Consider the following 15,633-nt stretch of genomic DNA (forward strand, 5'->3'; position numbering starts at 1 on the left):
GTGTGAGGAGCAGGAGCGCGATTCACGTGTCGCGTGTTGAGCTCGAACAGAACAAGAAGAGATCGCCGCTGGGTCCCGCATCGCCGATCCTCAGGAGCAACCAACAATCACGATCGCAAATGGCCGAGGCCGGGGCATATAAGTAAGTGAACATGTCTGTGGCAAGCACTGTCCTGGGTACGGAAAGAGACACGGGTCTCACAGTGTGCACTTCCGATCGCGATCGAACACAATCGGTATAAAATTTCTTGAATGCTACGGGACCATTTGCGTAAATACTCCGGGAGGGATCCAGTGACGCTAGTGAAGTTTCCTCCCGGTCAGGCCCAATGGCAGCCAAACGTGCCCGTGTGCGAACCGTATAGGAGTTGCCGCTCGCATTTTGGGAAAACTCCAACATCGCGAGTTATAGACTACCCTTACCGGTCGAGTATTTAATAGCGGCTATGAGCTATAAACTCGCAGACGTATCGCTTACTTAGAGTTCATGTTTGAAAGCGTGGGGGTGGAAACGCTTTATTCGCATTGAATACGATATCGCTCCGCTGTGGTGCTCGGGATTTTGTAGAAGTCACTGCGAAATTCCCAATGATATGTTGGAGGGCTAGAAGCTGCCTATTCCTTACAGAGTTGCGCATATGTAGACCCACTCGACAGAATGACATAAGGCAACGTTCACAGTTACTTCAAAGTGCCCTTATGGAGTTCTGGGGTTTTAGCTCTTATGTTTATGCTATGTAACTGCAAAAATCATTAGAGGAAACTGTCACGCCCGCGATTGTTTCGGTATCATGAGAACGAAGGCTAGTGCATGAGGTTGTCTGACTTTCGTGCATGCGGCTTCAATAATTTTTGTGAACGTATTTATCGCGCTGCATTCTTTCTAGATTTCCTAGGAATAATACAATTCGTGACACTGCAAGACAATTATCTCTACATGCATAACAACGGGGAACGGTTCAAATGACAACGCGTGGTCTCGTTTGTGGAAAAAACAAAATCAAATTTAGGATGTTCACTGCTAAAACCGCTGTATAATTATGAGGCACGCAGTAGAAAGGGACTTCATCATATCTTTTACCAAGTGGGGTTCTTCAACGTTAACTTGAATACGGATAACGTGCACGTGAGTTCATGCGCGCAGTTATTCGCCGTGATGGCTTTCTAAAATGACACCTAGGATGCTGTCAGTGTATCATCTTCACTGCCACGGGCAACTTGTGCATACACGGAGGAAGGAAAGCTTAAGACGCCCCTGCCCCACTTGGCTGTGTTCACGATTGTCGTGGCCGCTTGAGACGCTAATGGACTCAGCATCTCACCGTGCTAGTTCTTAACAATGCTGCCGAGGATGAACTCAGCTCAGTTATCTATGAGTACACGAGCGGATATCAATTTAACCCCCATCTAACGAATTGTGAATGATCAAAAACAAACAAAGGAACTCTTCGAGACTAGGAAGGCGAAGGCAAGAAAAATCAATGTAGTAGGCTATCACGCTGGACTGGCTGATCCATAATACAAAAACCTCCCGTACACACGCTAACGCCAGAATTCTTTACGACAGTTATTTTGTAGAAACGTTTATGCGTGACTAGGCTGAGGTTGATCGACTGGAATGTATTCTTGGAGCTTCAGTAAAACTTCGTTTGGGCCTAGTTGGTACATAATTCTGAACTTAAATATACAGCGCAAACACCTAATACGAACCACAAAAGGAAGATACGACACACGCTGGCTCTGTGTGCACAGTGCCAGTGAAGTTTTTATTCGTGGAGCATGCGCGACGCAGAAAACGTACTGCAATGATGCAACTATTGCATACAGCGTGATTTATGTTGTTTTATTTTCTTATTTTGAAAGACCTCAAAGGCCTACGAAGAGTCGTCATATGGTGCAGTTTATCACAAGAGACGATCGGTAAAAAGATATCGATGCATAAACATAAAAAGGCCAACATTAACGCAAAACGATGAAATATACATATGTACAGAAAGATGTAAAAAAAAACATTTTTGACATTTTCCTTAGGAACGAAGGTAAGGACAGGGTCATAATCGCTTTTCAGGCGAGCCCTTATTACCGAGGGGCCTGTTAATAGTGTGGTAAACCCCATTTCCTGTTTATGACCCGAATGTAACTAATCGTCTTCTCAAGCGCATTCCTTGTGTCGAAAACCACTCTTTTCACAGAAACATGACTTGGCATCACCTACTTGCATCTTTGAGGCATCACTTGGCATGACTTAGCATCGCCTACTTGCAACTTAATTTTTATGTAAATAAGTGGTATTGAAAGCACGTTTTGCCGGTGCCTTTCGTTGTCGGGGACGACAAAATGGTCTAGATTATTATGCAGCAAACATTACGTAGAGCTTAAGGCCACCTTATATTCCGACGCAGCGTGCGCGTCAGCCAGCGTTAGCTGAGGTTGGTGATGCCAGGTTCGCCCGGCGCCGCCAAGACGCAAGCTCATATTGTGCGAAACTAGGAGCTTGAAGATAGGAAAACGCGAGCTCGCTGCAATGTGCAGGGGAACGCACCGCCACGAGCGACGAGACGCCGGCGATTCGCGTAGGATTCGCTGGCGTGGCGTCGCCGAGCATTCGAGCACGCGCGTCAACGCTACGTTGGACTGTAAAGGGCGCCCCACATTTAGCGTTCTCTCGGCGTCGCTCAACGTCGACGCTGAGGGCGGCGCGCGCAAGAGACGCCAGACCTCGCGCCACCGCCGAAAGCGGCTCGATGAGCGCAGACCAATCAGTGCTGGTCCGCGTGCCGCTCGTGTGGCTGGATACTCTGTCTGGCACGCGTTCATGCGAGGACACTGAGAGACGCAGCGCCGGAGAACGCCGGTGAAAACGCTGAATGTGTGGCGGCCTTTAAAGGGCACCCGTTCCTAGGGCGAGCCTCGGAGTTGGCGCAATCGAGAGAGAAGGAGATTGGTGTAGATGGGAAGGAAAGGTTGGGGTAAAGTGCAGCGCAGTAACTGTCTCTCAGCAGAGGACACCTCAACCGCGCTGCACAGGGGGTAGGGAATGAAAGTAGAGGGAGGGAAAGTGGACCAGAAACAGCAGCATGCCGCGGAAATGCGATGGAGCTAAAGGCGGTCGGCGAGGCTGACAGCCTCGGCGAATGTCAGGAGCGCACGTAGTAGTGTCCTGTGTCGTGAAGGGCGAACGAGCACAGCAATGGATAAGAGAGGGAGCGCGGAGCGCAGCGGGAGATAAAAGACGCGAGGAGGAAAGCGCGACGCTTCCCCGTGCTCCCTCACGGGTTGCAGAATCAAGCGTGCTTCCTTTATTTAGATCACTATCATCATCAAAGCAGACGAGGCAGGTGCGTGGAAGCGGAACGTGGAATGGGGTATGGCGAAAGCGCGGTGCGGCTCGTGCAACGACGATGGTTGCGCCATGGAGCCAATGTTGCACGCGTCGTCTGAGAGGTCTGTCTGCGGTGCCGGCTGTGAATGGCGCCCACACGTGACCCACGTGCTGCCTCTCGCGATCTCCAGATTGGAGACGCAGTCGAGCCACACATCGCTCCGTTAGCAACGTGTTGCACGAGGTAGGTTGTCCGTGCCAGCCAATGTACCGCGCAATGAAAACACTTAGAGATCTGCGGTGAAATTTTGGAATACGGTGTTTCGTAATCGCCGGTGAATTCTTTAACTTTCGTGAGCATTCCGCCGAACTACGAAGCTTGTTTCTGAGAAACATGTAGGATTTCTTTTGTGGGTGCGTGGTACATACAGGCAGCTGTCGATTTTTCCTTTCGTAAAGGATCCTCCACCTCGCGAGATTCCGCAAAACTGATGTGTCATATTAACACGACAGCGTTAAAGAGCCCGTGTCGCAGAAAATCCGGCATCGGCGTTGAACGTCGCTTACGCAAAAATAATTGCGAACGAAATTCTGGACCACGCATACCCAACCACTTCCTAACCACCAAAGTTGCCAATATCTTACCTTTCATTCTTTACGAAGTTATTCCTGGAAATTTTGAGAATGGCAGTCCACAAACTAATGTAATGAAAGAAAACACCGACAGGGCATATATTTTATGCTAGCTCTTCTCAGGCTGAAATATTAAAAGTGCGAAACAATTACACGAGATATACGCACACTAGAGGCCGCGTTTCTACCAGAAAGCTAACCTTCGTGCATGGCGTTCGCAGCCAGCGTTTCCCGGTAAACCTTAGGTTATTTAAGCAGCCATTGCCATAAAAGCATGAAAAGCAATAAGGCGCCCTTCAAGGCTATGACGCTTCACTCGTAGAGGCGAAGCTTAAGCGTCCTCCAAATTTTTTATTGTTTCCGTGCTTCGAGACGCCGATTCATTCGCCCTCCTTGTTAGTTCAGATGGTAGAGCACAAATGTTTCTTTAAATGCGAAGCCTTGTTTTCCTGTGTATGTTTTCCTTTTTGGCTTCATGTTGAAGAAGGGTTGGTGACATTTTTTCATTTTATGAACCTTCCCCCATCGTGGGGAGTTCTGAAGAACAAATTTCCCACATCCATTGTACCTGTGCATCGGAGTGTCGATTAATTCTGCTCGCAAGGATTCCACTTCCGGCCACTGATGAGTACAGTCACGCGATGTCGAGCCCTACTCGTCTATAGGTTGCGGACTATGAAGGCCACGGTAACGCGACTATTGAAGAAACGACGCAGGCCTACCAGATTATTTCACCTCGACTTCCATCAGGTGATGCAGCACTGCATACTGTTTTTTTTTTTCACGTGGACGTCAAGGCACGCCCGCATCATGTCGAAGATTTGGAGGACGCACTTATTTGTTTGGCTATGCTCTCCGAGGTGGTTGCCCTGGGGGCTTACCAAATGTATCACGTCTGGGCAGTTACAGTGAAGAATGCGGGTGGCTCGCTATTGGCGATATAGCAGCCAAGAATCACCGTTTCACGGTACTCGACCCCTGTGACCAGTATACGCGACTGAAGATTCATTCGCTGCGGCACAGCGTCCATGACGACGTCATGACAGTGGCCTTGACCCCCCCTACTGCAAGGTGAATACAGAGTGGTGACGGGTACAAGGCTTAGGGACAAGGGTTCTTCAACACTTACGGTGAGCCTCAAGCCTAAACCGGACGTCACAGTGGACGACCTCCCACATGAACTACGGATTGCCGGAGACGACACCCTTGTTGTCGTGCCGGGGAGGGCACCGTTATGTCTACGTTGCCACGGAGCAGGTCTCATCCGGAGAGAACGCCGTATTCCACGTTGCACTGTGTGTCGGTGACGAGAGTGGATACTCGAGGACATATGCAAGCGTTGCAGGGCCTGTGAAGAGCGAGCACGTATCCGATCACCTCATGGACGAAGTGGAGGCCGAGGAGGTTCCTAGCGGACGACGGGATGAACCAGCGCCCACACTGCGCCCAGCAAGCATTACACCAACCGGCAACCAAGACAAGAAAGCCGCTTTTCCTGAAACGCGAGCTTCGGCATCTGACACCGACGTTGAAGACATTGAGAAGCCTCAGAAAAAAATGAAGTGACCCCGGTTAAAGAGGAGGAAAGCCGGGAGACCGACAAGTCGTCTAGGAGCAGTAAGAGGACACGGGAGCTTACGTTACCGGAGGCACGTTACCTGTTTTGGTTTAATATAGTATGAAGAGCAATCTGTTGTAAGAATCAAAAATTGATTTTCCGACTACACTGGAAAATATGTGTATAGAATGAAGTAAGTTTATCTTTTCCTTCAAAGAAATCTTCTGTTATAAAGTTATTATTCGTTTCATTTATCCCTTATTTCTATCAATGGTGTTTCTGTCGCTTTGAAAAAAAAATATTGGGAAGTTTCCTTACTTGTCAGAGTAGCTTTGCGTCTTTTGCAACGGCACGTTTACTGCAGTATGAAGGTGTCGAATGCTGCGATGCCTCCGTAACATATCAACCAGCGTCAGAGCTTACACCTAGTGAAAAGGCAATCGTACACAGGATACCCTCTGCTACGTGACAGATACAAGGTGGTTAAATAAAAAAACTGCTGGAGTTTAGGGAGTGCCCGTCATGTGAAGCAGCCATGTTGCCATCTTGCGGGGGGCAAAAGAATGCCAGTCGACGCAGCTTGTGTATTCGGGATCGTCGTATCTTGCCGTGCGGGGTGCTATGCGGATCCCAAAATGCGCTAGCACGCTGGGGTGTTTTAAATAATGTTGTCGTACAAGCAGTTGACACGTTAGCGTTATCCTTCTCATTTAAATGGATGCTACTCTGAATAAGGATTCAGAGTAGCATTGCCTTGCTCGAGAATAAAGGAAAGTTTTATTTTTAAGGCTACCAGGAAACGGCTACCGCAGAAGTTCTGAGGCCCTCGATGCGATGAGCATGCTGAAGCTGCGGCAAGACTTGATGGTAGTGGAGATGATAATGCATTCTTAAGTTTATTGCATCTATACTGCTACTTTTCGTGCTACATTTTCCGTTTTCGATTGCATTTTCTTCTGGCAGCTTTCATTCTGAATTAATTTTTACATCGCATAATAAGGTTAATAAACGCTAATTATTGCGCGATTTCTCTTTCTATTTTGCGGCAGCTGCATATTGATGCCCGCCAAATTAAAAAAAAAAACGCCCCATTACTTCGATGACTGCGATCGGTAGACCTCCAGTATGGTTCGCCTCACAGCCTACAGTCTTGTATTAGAGCTGTAAAATACGTTAAACATTTGAAAACCACTGGAAACGTCGGCGAACAGAGCAGCGAAGTTTTTGGCAGGCCACTTCTTGCAAAGTGGCCACCGCCGGCTTCAGCCGAGCCCAGCAGTTTTTATTTAACCTCCTTGGACAGATCCAAAGGGCAGCTCTACCACTATAGGTATATAACCATTCTTTGAATGCGATGCCTGGCTCTATTGAAATTGGGACTCACTGGCTTACCCATAGATTTTTCTGCCTACGTTAACGTGACTGATTAAGCTGCCCACGAAAGGTAATAACAGATAACGGGGCAACAAACAAATCTCAATTCATTCAACTTAATTTTCAGTTTAATTTAGACTAATCAATCTGCGGCAACAAAAAGGAATTGTTCTGTAGCACAAACGGAATTTTTTTTTTGAGTCAATGTTTCCGTATTACAACATTTCTGTATTATGTTTTCTTGGATTTTTCCTGGTTTCAGCAGAAGTTTTCAGTGCGTGTTGCTGTTACTGTGACATGTCCTTCATTATCATTTTTTTCTGTGCCAGTGTCACGCAGCAGGAACCAGGGATGGCAGTCCCCCAGATGGGAGGAGGTGTCAACGTGGCCGCAGGGAGCAACGCGGGTGGTCTCATGTCCGCCTGGTGCCTCGGATGCGCCTGCTGTTGCTGTTGCTGTTGCTGCTTGTTCTTCGTTCTTCCTTTGCTCTTGGTCTCTTCAGTGATCCTGCCTGTAAATCGTCGCTTGATGGAATTGCTGGCACCGGAGGAGTACGAGTTCGCCGAGTGGGCGACAGTGTCGGACGTCCACGAGTGCTCGTCTGTCGTCAGGTGCGTTCTCAGAGTTAGAGTGTCTGTGAAAGAGAACACAGCTGATAAACTTCGGGCATGTTTCGATCCTCGTGAGGAGGAAGCATGCGTTGGGGAGGAGATCATATGTAATGTACAGGAACTTACAAATCATTTTGTGTCGGACACCAGTGCACCGATATTCTCGAATTTTGTTGGATTTTAAATGGCAAATAAAAAATCCCGTAAATAGATTTAGTGGATCTTCAATTTAGGCCAGCAACGTTACAAAAACATTCTCCCAAGCGCAATTTTCCAAAAAGAACGGCCAAGTACTAGGTCTAAACCTTTTAAACTCCGTAATGAAAAAAAGATTTAGCAATTATCTGATATGTGCACAATAATTCTAAAAGGAAATGAAATTTATTTATGCGCACCACATTGAATTATAGCAAGATGCCATATCAGGACTACCTCTGAACCATCGCAAACATTGTGAAATATTTACTTAACCTGTAAATACATAAAAATGTGTATGGTTGAGGTGCGCTAGCAGGTGCTGTTTACTGTATTGTAATACCTCCTTTTGGTGCAGAAGTATGGCATTAGAAACTTGGTTTTATTTATTGTTCAGCGATAGTGACCGGCTGTGACAGTGAGTCGGTGCTCACTTTCTTTCTTTCTCTCCCATCTCCTATCTCTCTACCTGCCGGCCTCTTTCTCCCCAGCGAAGGCTAAAATTCTGAATTTCCTTAGCTGGTTAGCCTTGTTTGCTTTACCCTTTCTACTTTCTTTCTCTGTCTGCGTTCATGAAACCAACCAAACAGAGGCAATTTAAAATAAACATAACCTAAAGAAAATTCGGGTTTCTGACATTTCATGAATTAACTTCTCTCACGTGAAATAAGTTTCACTAAAATATATCCAGTGAATGAAATATGAAAACATTTCTGCAATTTGCATGAATTAGAATAGAAAAAATGCATTTTATTCCAGGAAGTGGTTCTTTATGAATATCGTCCTTTTTCTTGCAAACCCTGTAAAGAAGACAACTTCGCCTTCACAGCATTGCAATCAAGAACAATGCTGCGTACTTTGTTGAGTCAAAGAATGCCGAGGGTAGCAGTTTTGCACCAAACCTCGGAAGAATGTTGTCTAGCGCTGAATACCTAATGCGCAAGCTTTCTATCACACATAAAGTATAGGTAGCCTTTTGTTTCTCTTAGATTGGAATGGTGGAAATTCTTAAAAGATAGGGTTATTTCATGCCTTTCATAGCCATAAACATTGTTCAGCTCCATAAAGACGCTTCCTTGCGGATGAAACAAGTTTGGGCTTGAATCTGTCTTCTATACCGTGAAAGTATACTGCTTTCTCTCTTGCACATTATTTGAACAGGAGGGCTATACATAGCGTTACGCCATCACGCTACCTAAATTGTGGATAATGGGCTATTAGTGTATCGTTGTCTCCTTCAACGGTAAGGAATGCCTTACCATCGTACTTCAGCAGCAAAGCAAAAGTAAAGAAACGTACGCCCAGTAACTGCCGTTTTGGGGGATGGTTGGCCGCCATGTCTTGGGAAATTGTACATCAAGTGAAAGCCAGCCTCGACGTTTTAGAGAAAAAAAAAGATTGTTTGCTGTCGTAGGCTCCGTGGTCGCGAACGTCTCTGCAATGTGTTAAAGTGATGTACACCACGATAAGGAGGGGGGGGGGTGCTCATATTCTAATAGTTTATTGTCTAAGGAAGGACCTGCGCGCCGTACGAATGATTAAATGCACGTTGCAACCAGGAGCAGCGATTACAGAAAAGGCAACGTGGGCGTGGCCTCTTTTTAAACGCACCGGGCAGTAGCAATGTGGCAACAATGTAATAATTCTGGCTGTTTACCATCAAAACATAATTGATTCTTTGGTATGTGAATAATCCGTGCAACATTTCGCATCACTAAATGCATTTTACGAACTATATCAAAGAAAGATGCAATGGAGTGTATTGTTTGTGGACAAACAGGCATTCCTAGCGGTTCAACCAAACATTCGTTTCTGTAGTTGGTCCTCTTTGGTAATGCGTTACTTCTTACCGAAAAGCACACATTTCCACTAGACTGCTTACGCTTTTGCTTTCGCTTCTGTTGAACACACACAGCGCCTCTGTCTATGCCTAATTCGACGCGAACACTGGGGGCGTTGCAGAAATGACACAAAATGAAAAGCTATCATTCTTGTTGTTAGCCCTTCTGCAATCAGAGAAGTTGCTTGTTTACAAATCTCTTTCTCATGCCCACGTGTATTGCTGCCGCTTAGTCTGGGGGTAACCGCAGCACGAACGAACCTACTCTTAATATTATAGGCCGAAACAAAAATTTGCACTTTATTCAATTTAATTCCATCTTATTGGTAAGTAAATTTGTACAACGGCAGTTGTATAGAGGAAGAAGCCCCAAAGTAAGAACGGCAGCAGGCACCGCTTAAAGTGAATTGTAAATCGAGAGAACCTAATAAAACATTGTGCTAGCTGAACCCGTGTCATTCGTGTTCAAGAAGTACAGTATATCAAAAGCAAAGTTTTACTGCGACAGGTTAGCTATAGAGGGAGAATTTCCTTTTGAATGACATGGCGACTTGAGAACGCAACAATTTTGTGTACAAAACACTAAAGTCAGCATACTAGAAGGTTCCGGTGTTCCTTTGAACTTGCGGTCTCAAGTTGTAAGAAAATAGCCTACCTCATTTATTGAACGAGTATTATGTATCAGGTTTTCAAATTTATTGCATAGAAATGAAGGACTAAGCTCATCTTTTGAATTTGTAAGGCCTTGCTGTGTCGACTATACAGTTCTCTTCATTGTTATTCTTGTCGCTGTATTGCGGCTACTTTTTCTAGGTACACTGTTTTGTGACCTCTCTTTTTAGACAACAGGTACTACTTTATGCATGTTTATATTGAATTTCTGCATCTCACTATTTTGTATTTTTCCTTCTGGACATCTTAGGAATTGGATTCTCGTTTATATATGATGTTTTTGGTTCAATTTAGGCCCTGCATTAACTTTCTAGCAATTCTTGCCTCGATTATTTTATACCTGTTTTGTACCTTTGGTCATATGCATGATCGTCGTGTTTTCTTGCTATGCACTGTTCTTGCTCATGCACCTAACCGCGGCTTTCTGTCAAAGCCCTCCACTTATTTTGTCCAAATGAAAAACAAATGTTTGATTTGATTTGAAACGAGCGCGCGTACACATTCTGCTAGACAAGTGAAAACACTTCTTACTCTCCTAAAAAAGCTGTTCGCATTGAAACAACAACGAAGGTGGTAACTGCGACAAAAGTGACCGGGACTGGCGCGCGTTCCAAATAAAGGCGAAGGCAGGTGAGGGCAGCTCAACTGTTCCCACAACTGCCTCACGGCTATTCTTTGCTTGTACTTCCGCTGGCACCAAAGCATTTCGAAAGCTCCCTGCTGTCGAATTCGCCGCTGTGCAGACACAGATAACGCTGCGAATTTGCTTGGCAGTCGTGACAAGCGCAGAAGAAATGTATCCATGGCCGCGCTACTCTCCGCAGCACCAGTCCTTGCGTCCACTTCGTAAATCACGACGCGTAGCTGCGGGCGAGGAAAGTCGGGGGGGGGGGGGGGGGGGCATTGACGGAGAAAGCAAGAGCCTCTGCGTGGTCTTTGTATGCAACCATACATCTGCGAAATTGGAAGTCTACCGCAGAATCTCAATCGCGGTGAGAAAGCAAGTGTGGCGAAGATAGTGGCACGCTATATTGAGGTCTATCAGTGGAGGACAAAGGTAGAGCTATATCCCTCCCACCTCGAAAAACGCCGACACCGGGGGGTTCCACTACGTTGCCGATAAACGCGGCATTCTAATAGTGGACGAGAGAGCGAAGTCATGGCGGCGGCACTTCTAGAAGATTTCGACTGGAGAGTTTACGCTACCACCGCTCCGCCAACATCTTCCGTTGCCGTTGCCGTTCCGTTCACCACCACAGTAGAGGTGGATGCATGAGGTGATGAAGAGTATGAAGCACGACAAAGCAGCAGGACCCGATCACATCGCGGCGAAGGCCTGGAGGCGCAGTGGCTGGAATCCTATTGCTTGGCTCTCCGAGATTTCCAACCGCATTGTCGATGAGCAAAAAGTGTCTGGCTACTGGCAGCAAAACTTCAGGGTTTCCGTCTGGAAGCGGTGATGAGCCGACCAGTACAGCGGCAGGCTGTACAGCCCAATGGACTTACCACATGGTCCCACTCCCGTGCATGCTTCCATCGTGCGAACGCCAATTAGATCTTGAAGCTAATCATCGGGTGTGTCGTATTGCGTAGCACGGGTGTGAGAGAGCTCGTGCGTGCGTCCCAGATTCGTTTACGTTTCAGACGGAGGACTAAATGAGCAAATGTATAGCATTTGATTACCTGCTTCACGAATGCTTCGCCTCAGATCGATCAAACAGTTACCTTTCAAAGCAAATATTCAAAACAATGACGTATGTTGGATTGCCGGCAGTTGTGCTACCGTGGAACCGTCTCTTAACAGGTGCGCCGTCAACAGCCATGGCCGCAATAATAAGTCGGAAGTGTATTCCTTGAATACCCTTTGAAGAGCGATTGGTTGCAATAATGGAACTAGGGTCTGGCTTTGTTCTGTCTTTCAAAGCTCCTTAGTTATTTTAGGGGGTTTCCTTCTATGAATCCCTAATTAAGTCTCACGTGTGCTAACGATTTTCCGTTCGTTTTCTCGCAGCGATGTCTTCTCGAAGAACGGAAACCTCGGCGACGCTGCTGTCTCCGCACTTCTCTGTATGGGTGTCGCGGCTCCGCACCTGATGGGACTCGGCGGGGGATTCCTGGCGCTCTACTTCAACGAGTGAGAGCATAGGCCCCGCTTTCCAAATGACTCGAGCATCTCGCGAAATGCAAAGCTTCAGACATTGGCTGCGAGGTCGTGCGCTGTCTTGACTCGCACTCATAGCAAATTGAAACTTTTATCGGAAAGGATAGCCTTTAGCCTACGATAGGGGTGAGGTATAAGGTGAAACAAAGCATGCCTGCCTTATTAGCACAGCCAAGCAAAACTTAAATGTTGCGGTGCTGCCTCCTTGCGGTGCCACCCGCTTGTCATACCACGCCAACCATAGAGTTCGGTTGTGCTCGCCCCTGAGGCTGGCTGCGGCGGGACAAGACAAGATGACCTGTTTGAAATCGACGTTGATTGCAGCTCAGAGTATCCCACTTGTGTTACCCTCCACTTGCTCAACAGCTCGTGTAGCGGATGGGCTAGGTCTTGTCTTGTGGTTAAGGACCGTGGTTGCTCTTGGAATGAAAAGGATGCTCGCAATCTACCCCCATAAAGGAAGCATCCTTTCATGCTACAGTGGGGCACTCCGGTGGTCTAATGCAGTGATGGATGACGTGGTGCCATAGCTATGGTCCACCAATAGGTGACTCACGTCAAGACACTATAGTTACACGCAGTAATTACTTGAGCAAACTCTGGGGCAAGTGTCAGCGGGATCTGCAAATGGGATGATTCAGCCAGCATGGGAACTGGGGTTAGTGCATGAATTTGCCTCAACTTCGTTTCTCTCTTTTGAACGGCATCGCCGCCGTGTAGATTCATCATTCTCAACAAAGTACCGTGTTTTAGGTAATAAGACAAGCATTATTTAAATTCTCCGGCAGCAAGGTTATAGCACAGGAACTCTAGCGCAGAAGCACGATATTGAAACAATCAGGACATGGACGCATGCATTAACGAGCGGCACACAACTACATTTATAATTTATGCGGGCAAGCCAGTGAGTTGAGATACTTGGCGCCTTTCGATTTGCTGACCTCGAGTGGAACAGCTGCAATTTGTAGCGTTTATGCGTGTTAGAAGGGTGTTCTGCATTTATAATAGTCTAAATTGCTTTTAAGCTGAGGACAGTGCACGCACATAAAGCACATTGTACAAAGCGATGGAAGTTGCAAGCACGAATATCAGACAAATCTATGTACTAACTGCCACTCTCATAGTGGCAGCACGATGGCAGCACCAGATTCGATGAAAACTCGATAGGAAACTCTATGTGTTATACAATAACATTTCCTCGCAGTCTTAGGTTCACCCCAAGCACATTAAGGCCGGCGGAGCCTTAGGTTCCTGTGTGCCATCATTTCAGCCTCTTCCATAAGACATTAAAAAGGACGACGTTGATATGAAACTGCGCTTGGTCATTGTGGGCATAGGGGGAAATAAGCGTGCGACAGATGTTTCTCGACGTGGCGTAAAGCGCTGATTTTGGCCCAAATAATACACTTTTATGATGAAACCTTCGTATGAAGTATGTTTTACTTTATTACAGCCATCTGTATTTTTAAAAAGAAGAAACGCATACAAAGAAAGGTACCAAGTTCGGACGACTAAAACTGAACGAAAGGACGCCAACCAGGCATATTGGTTTTCAAGAATATATAGTGGTAACGCTTGATGATATTGTACAAGACAGCATGGCTTAATAGTTAATAAGTGATCTTATGGAATAACAAGAAGAAATTTTCATATGACACGCTATTTCAATATTGTGTGAACCATTCTGGCAGAGGAAACTCTGATGGCCAGAATGTTCTGCATGGTATCTTCGCTTTAAAAGCGCCTGAAGCCAGCCACGCCATACTGTGGTAGACCATGTGACACATCTCTTGTACGTTTGGCCATTACCCTTTCGGCTATCTGCTGAACTTCAGTGTGACAGCGTCCATCATTGTGTAAGGTTTCCACTAAAACATGTTCCAGAAGCCGAACGAAGCTTCAGCACACCCTTTAGATGATATGCGTATCTACTTTATTTTGTCGTAACTTCATTGCTGTGTTATAGTAGAATTTTGGTCATAATTAAATCGTTGCTATAAAGCAGTAGCAAAGTTGCAAATAAGTGCCATAAGTACTCATAGCAATATACAGGCATACCCTCTGGACGTTGCTAACTGAAAGTTGTTGAAATTCGGGAAGCGTCCTGAAATACATTTCTTTAGCTTGTGCATTGTTATAAAATAGACAGGTGGCCACGGGCGCAATGCCCCAATTACCTCTCAGGACCAAATTCGAAGATAAAGTGATTTTGGCCCAGATGGGACGCAGCGAATGCACGGGCGATGTGCCTTCCCTCCTGTCCCCTCTGTGCCCTATTACCAAAGATGAAAGATAAGATAAGAAAATAGGAGCCAGCATGACCTAGGGCCACTATCCTCGCCAAGGAAAACGGCATCTGACGCCACCTACAGTTTTTTTCGGGGACTGTCTGCGCGTTGACCGCTGGCAAATAGGACCCAAAAGATTGACTGACCATTAAAGCTTTTGTATTTGTCGTAGATCTCAAGCGCTTGTCGGAATTAACCTTAGCCACATACTTTCTACTGTACTATCCCCAATACGCTCGCTGAGCTCGACAGCTGTGAGATACCGCTTGCCGGTACCTGTGGGAAGGTCTATCTTACACGAACTTCTTAGCGTCTATTTCTTATTTTATTCAAGTTTTCTAGCAGTGCTTCATACCATTCTTTTTCCTTCATCCACGGCGTGTAGTTCTGTTATGTTGTAACCAACTAGCTCGAGTCGAGAAGAAGGGAAACAACGGGCGCATTTTGCTGCAACGCACGACCATTCGAAGGTAACTCATAATGAAGTGATGGAAAACTTAGGGGAAATTATAGGTAGCTTTTTAAATGAAGTCTTCGAATTAAAAGCGAAATGAAAGCGCATAAATAAACGACTTTCGTTTGGTTGGATTGAAAGACAGAACGTCGCGATTAGAACGTCCTTGCGCTACCAATCGGGCAGCGGCGGCGGCTGTTCTCTCGTACACATTATTGGGCATTTTGAAAAGAGAAGTGTAGCCTTCTGCGCCACCCAGTTTCCTTGTATCTACTAAGGGAGCTGCCGAGTGCATCTGAAAAGATAACTTATCGCCCAAGCGCGTGTTGATGTTTGCATAACTTCGCCTCTATATCGATTTGAAGCTGGAAGGTGAAGGGCCGAGAAATGTAAATATATGACTTTATATTCCGGAGACCAAATATTCGGCAACTTACCATTTGCGTTTCGTCTTCTTTATTTATACAAATTGACTCTGAGCTACAACCGAAGCCGTAGGTTTGTGCCTTGTGCCCATCCGAGCAA

The 15,633-nt window shown here is 46.2% G+C and overlaps 1 protein-coding gene across 1 annotated transcript in view; it reads left to right on the forward strand.

Moving 5' to 3' along the window:
• The window catches only part of LOC135899100 (scoloptoxin SSD14-like), a 113,820-nt gene continuing 98,187 nt past the window's right edge, over positions 1-15,633 (forward strand). The window contains exons 1-3 of the mRNA XM_065428378.1: positions 1-142; positions 7,217-7,498; positions 12,217-12,339. Coding sequence (XP_065284450.1) covers positions 120-142; positions 7,217-7,498; positions 12,217-12,339 — 428 coding nt within the window. The 5' untranslated portion in view covers positions 1-119. The remainder of the gene's footprint in view (positions 143-7,216; positions 7,499-12,216; positions 12,340-15,633) is intronic.

Source organism: Dermacentor albipictus, chromosome 7, assembly GCF_038994185.2.
Source record: "Dermacentor albipictus isolate Rhodes 1998 colony chromosome 7, USDA_Dalb.pri_finalv2, whole genome shotgun sequence".
NCBI classification, from domain to species: Eukaryota; Metazoa; Arthropoda; class Arachnida; order Ixodida; family Ixodidae; genus Dermacentor; species Dermacentor albipictus.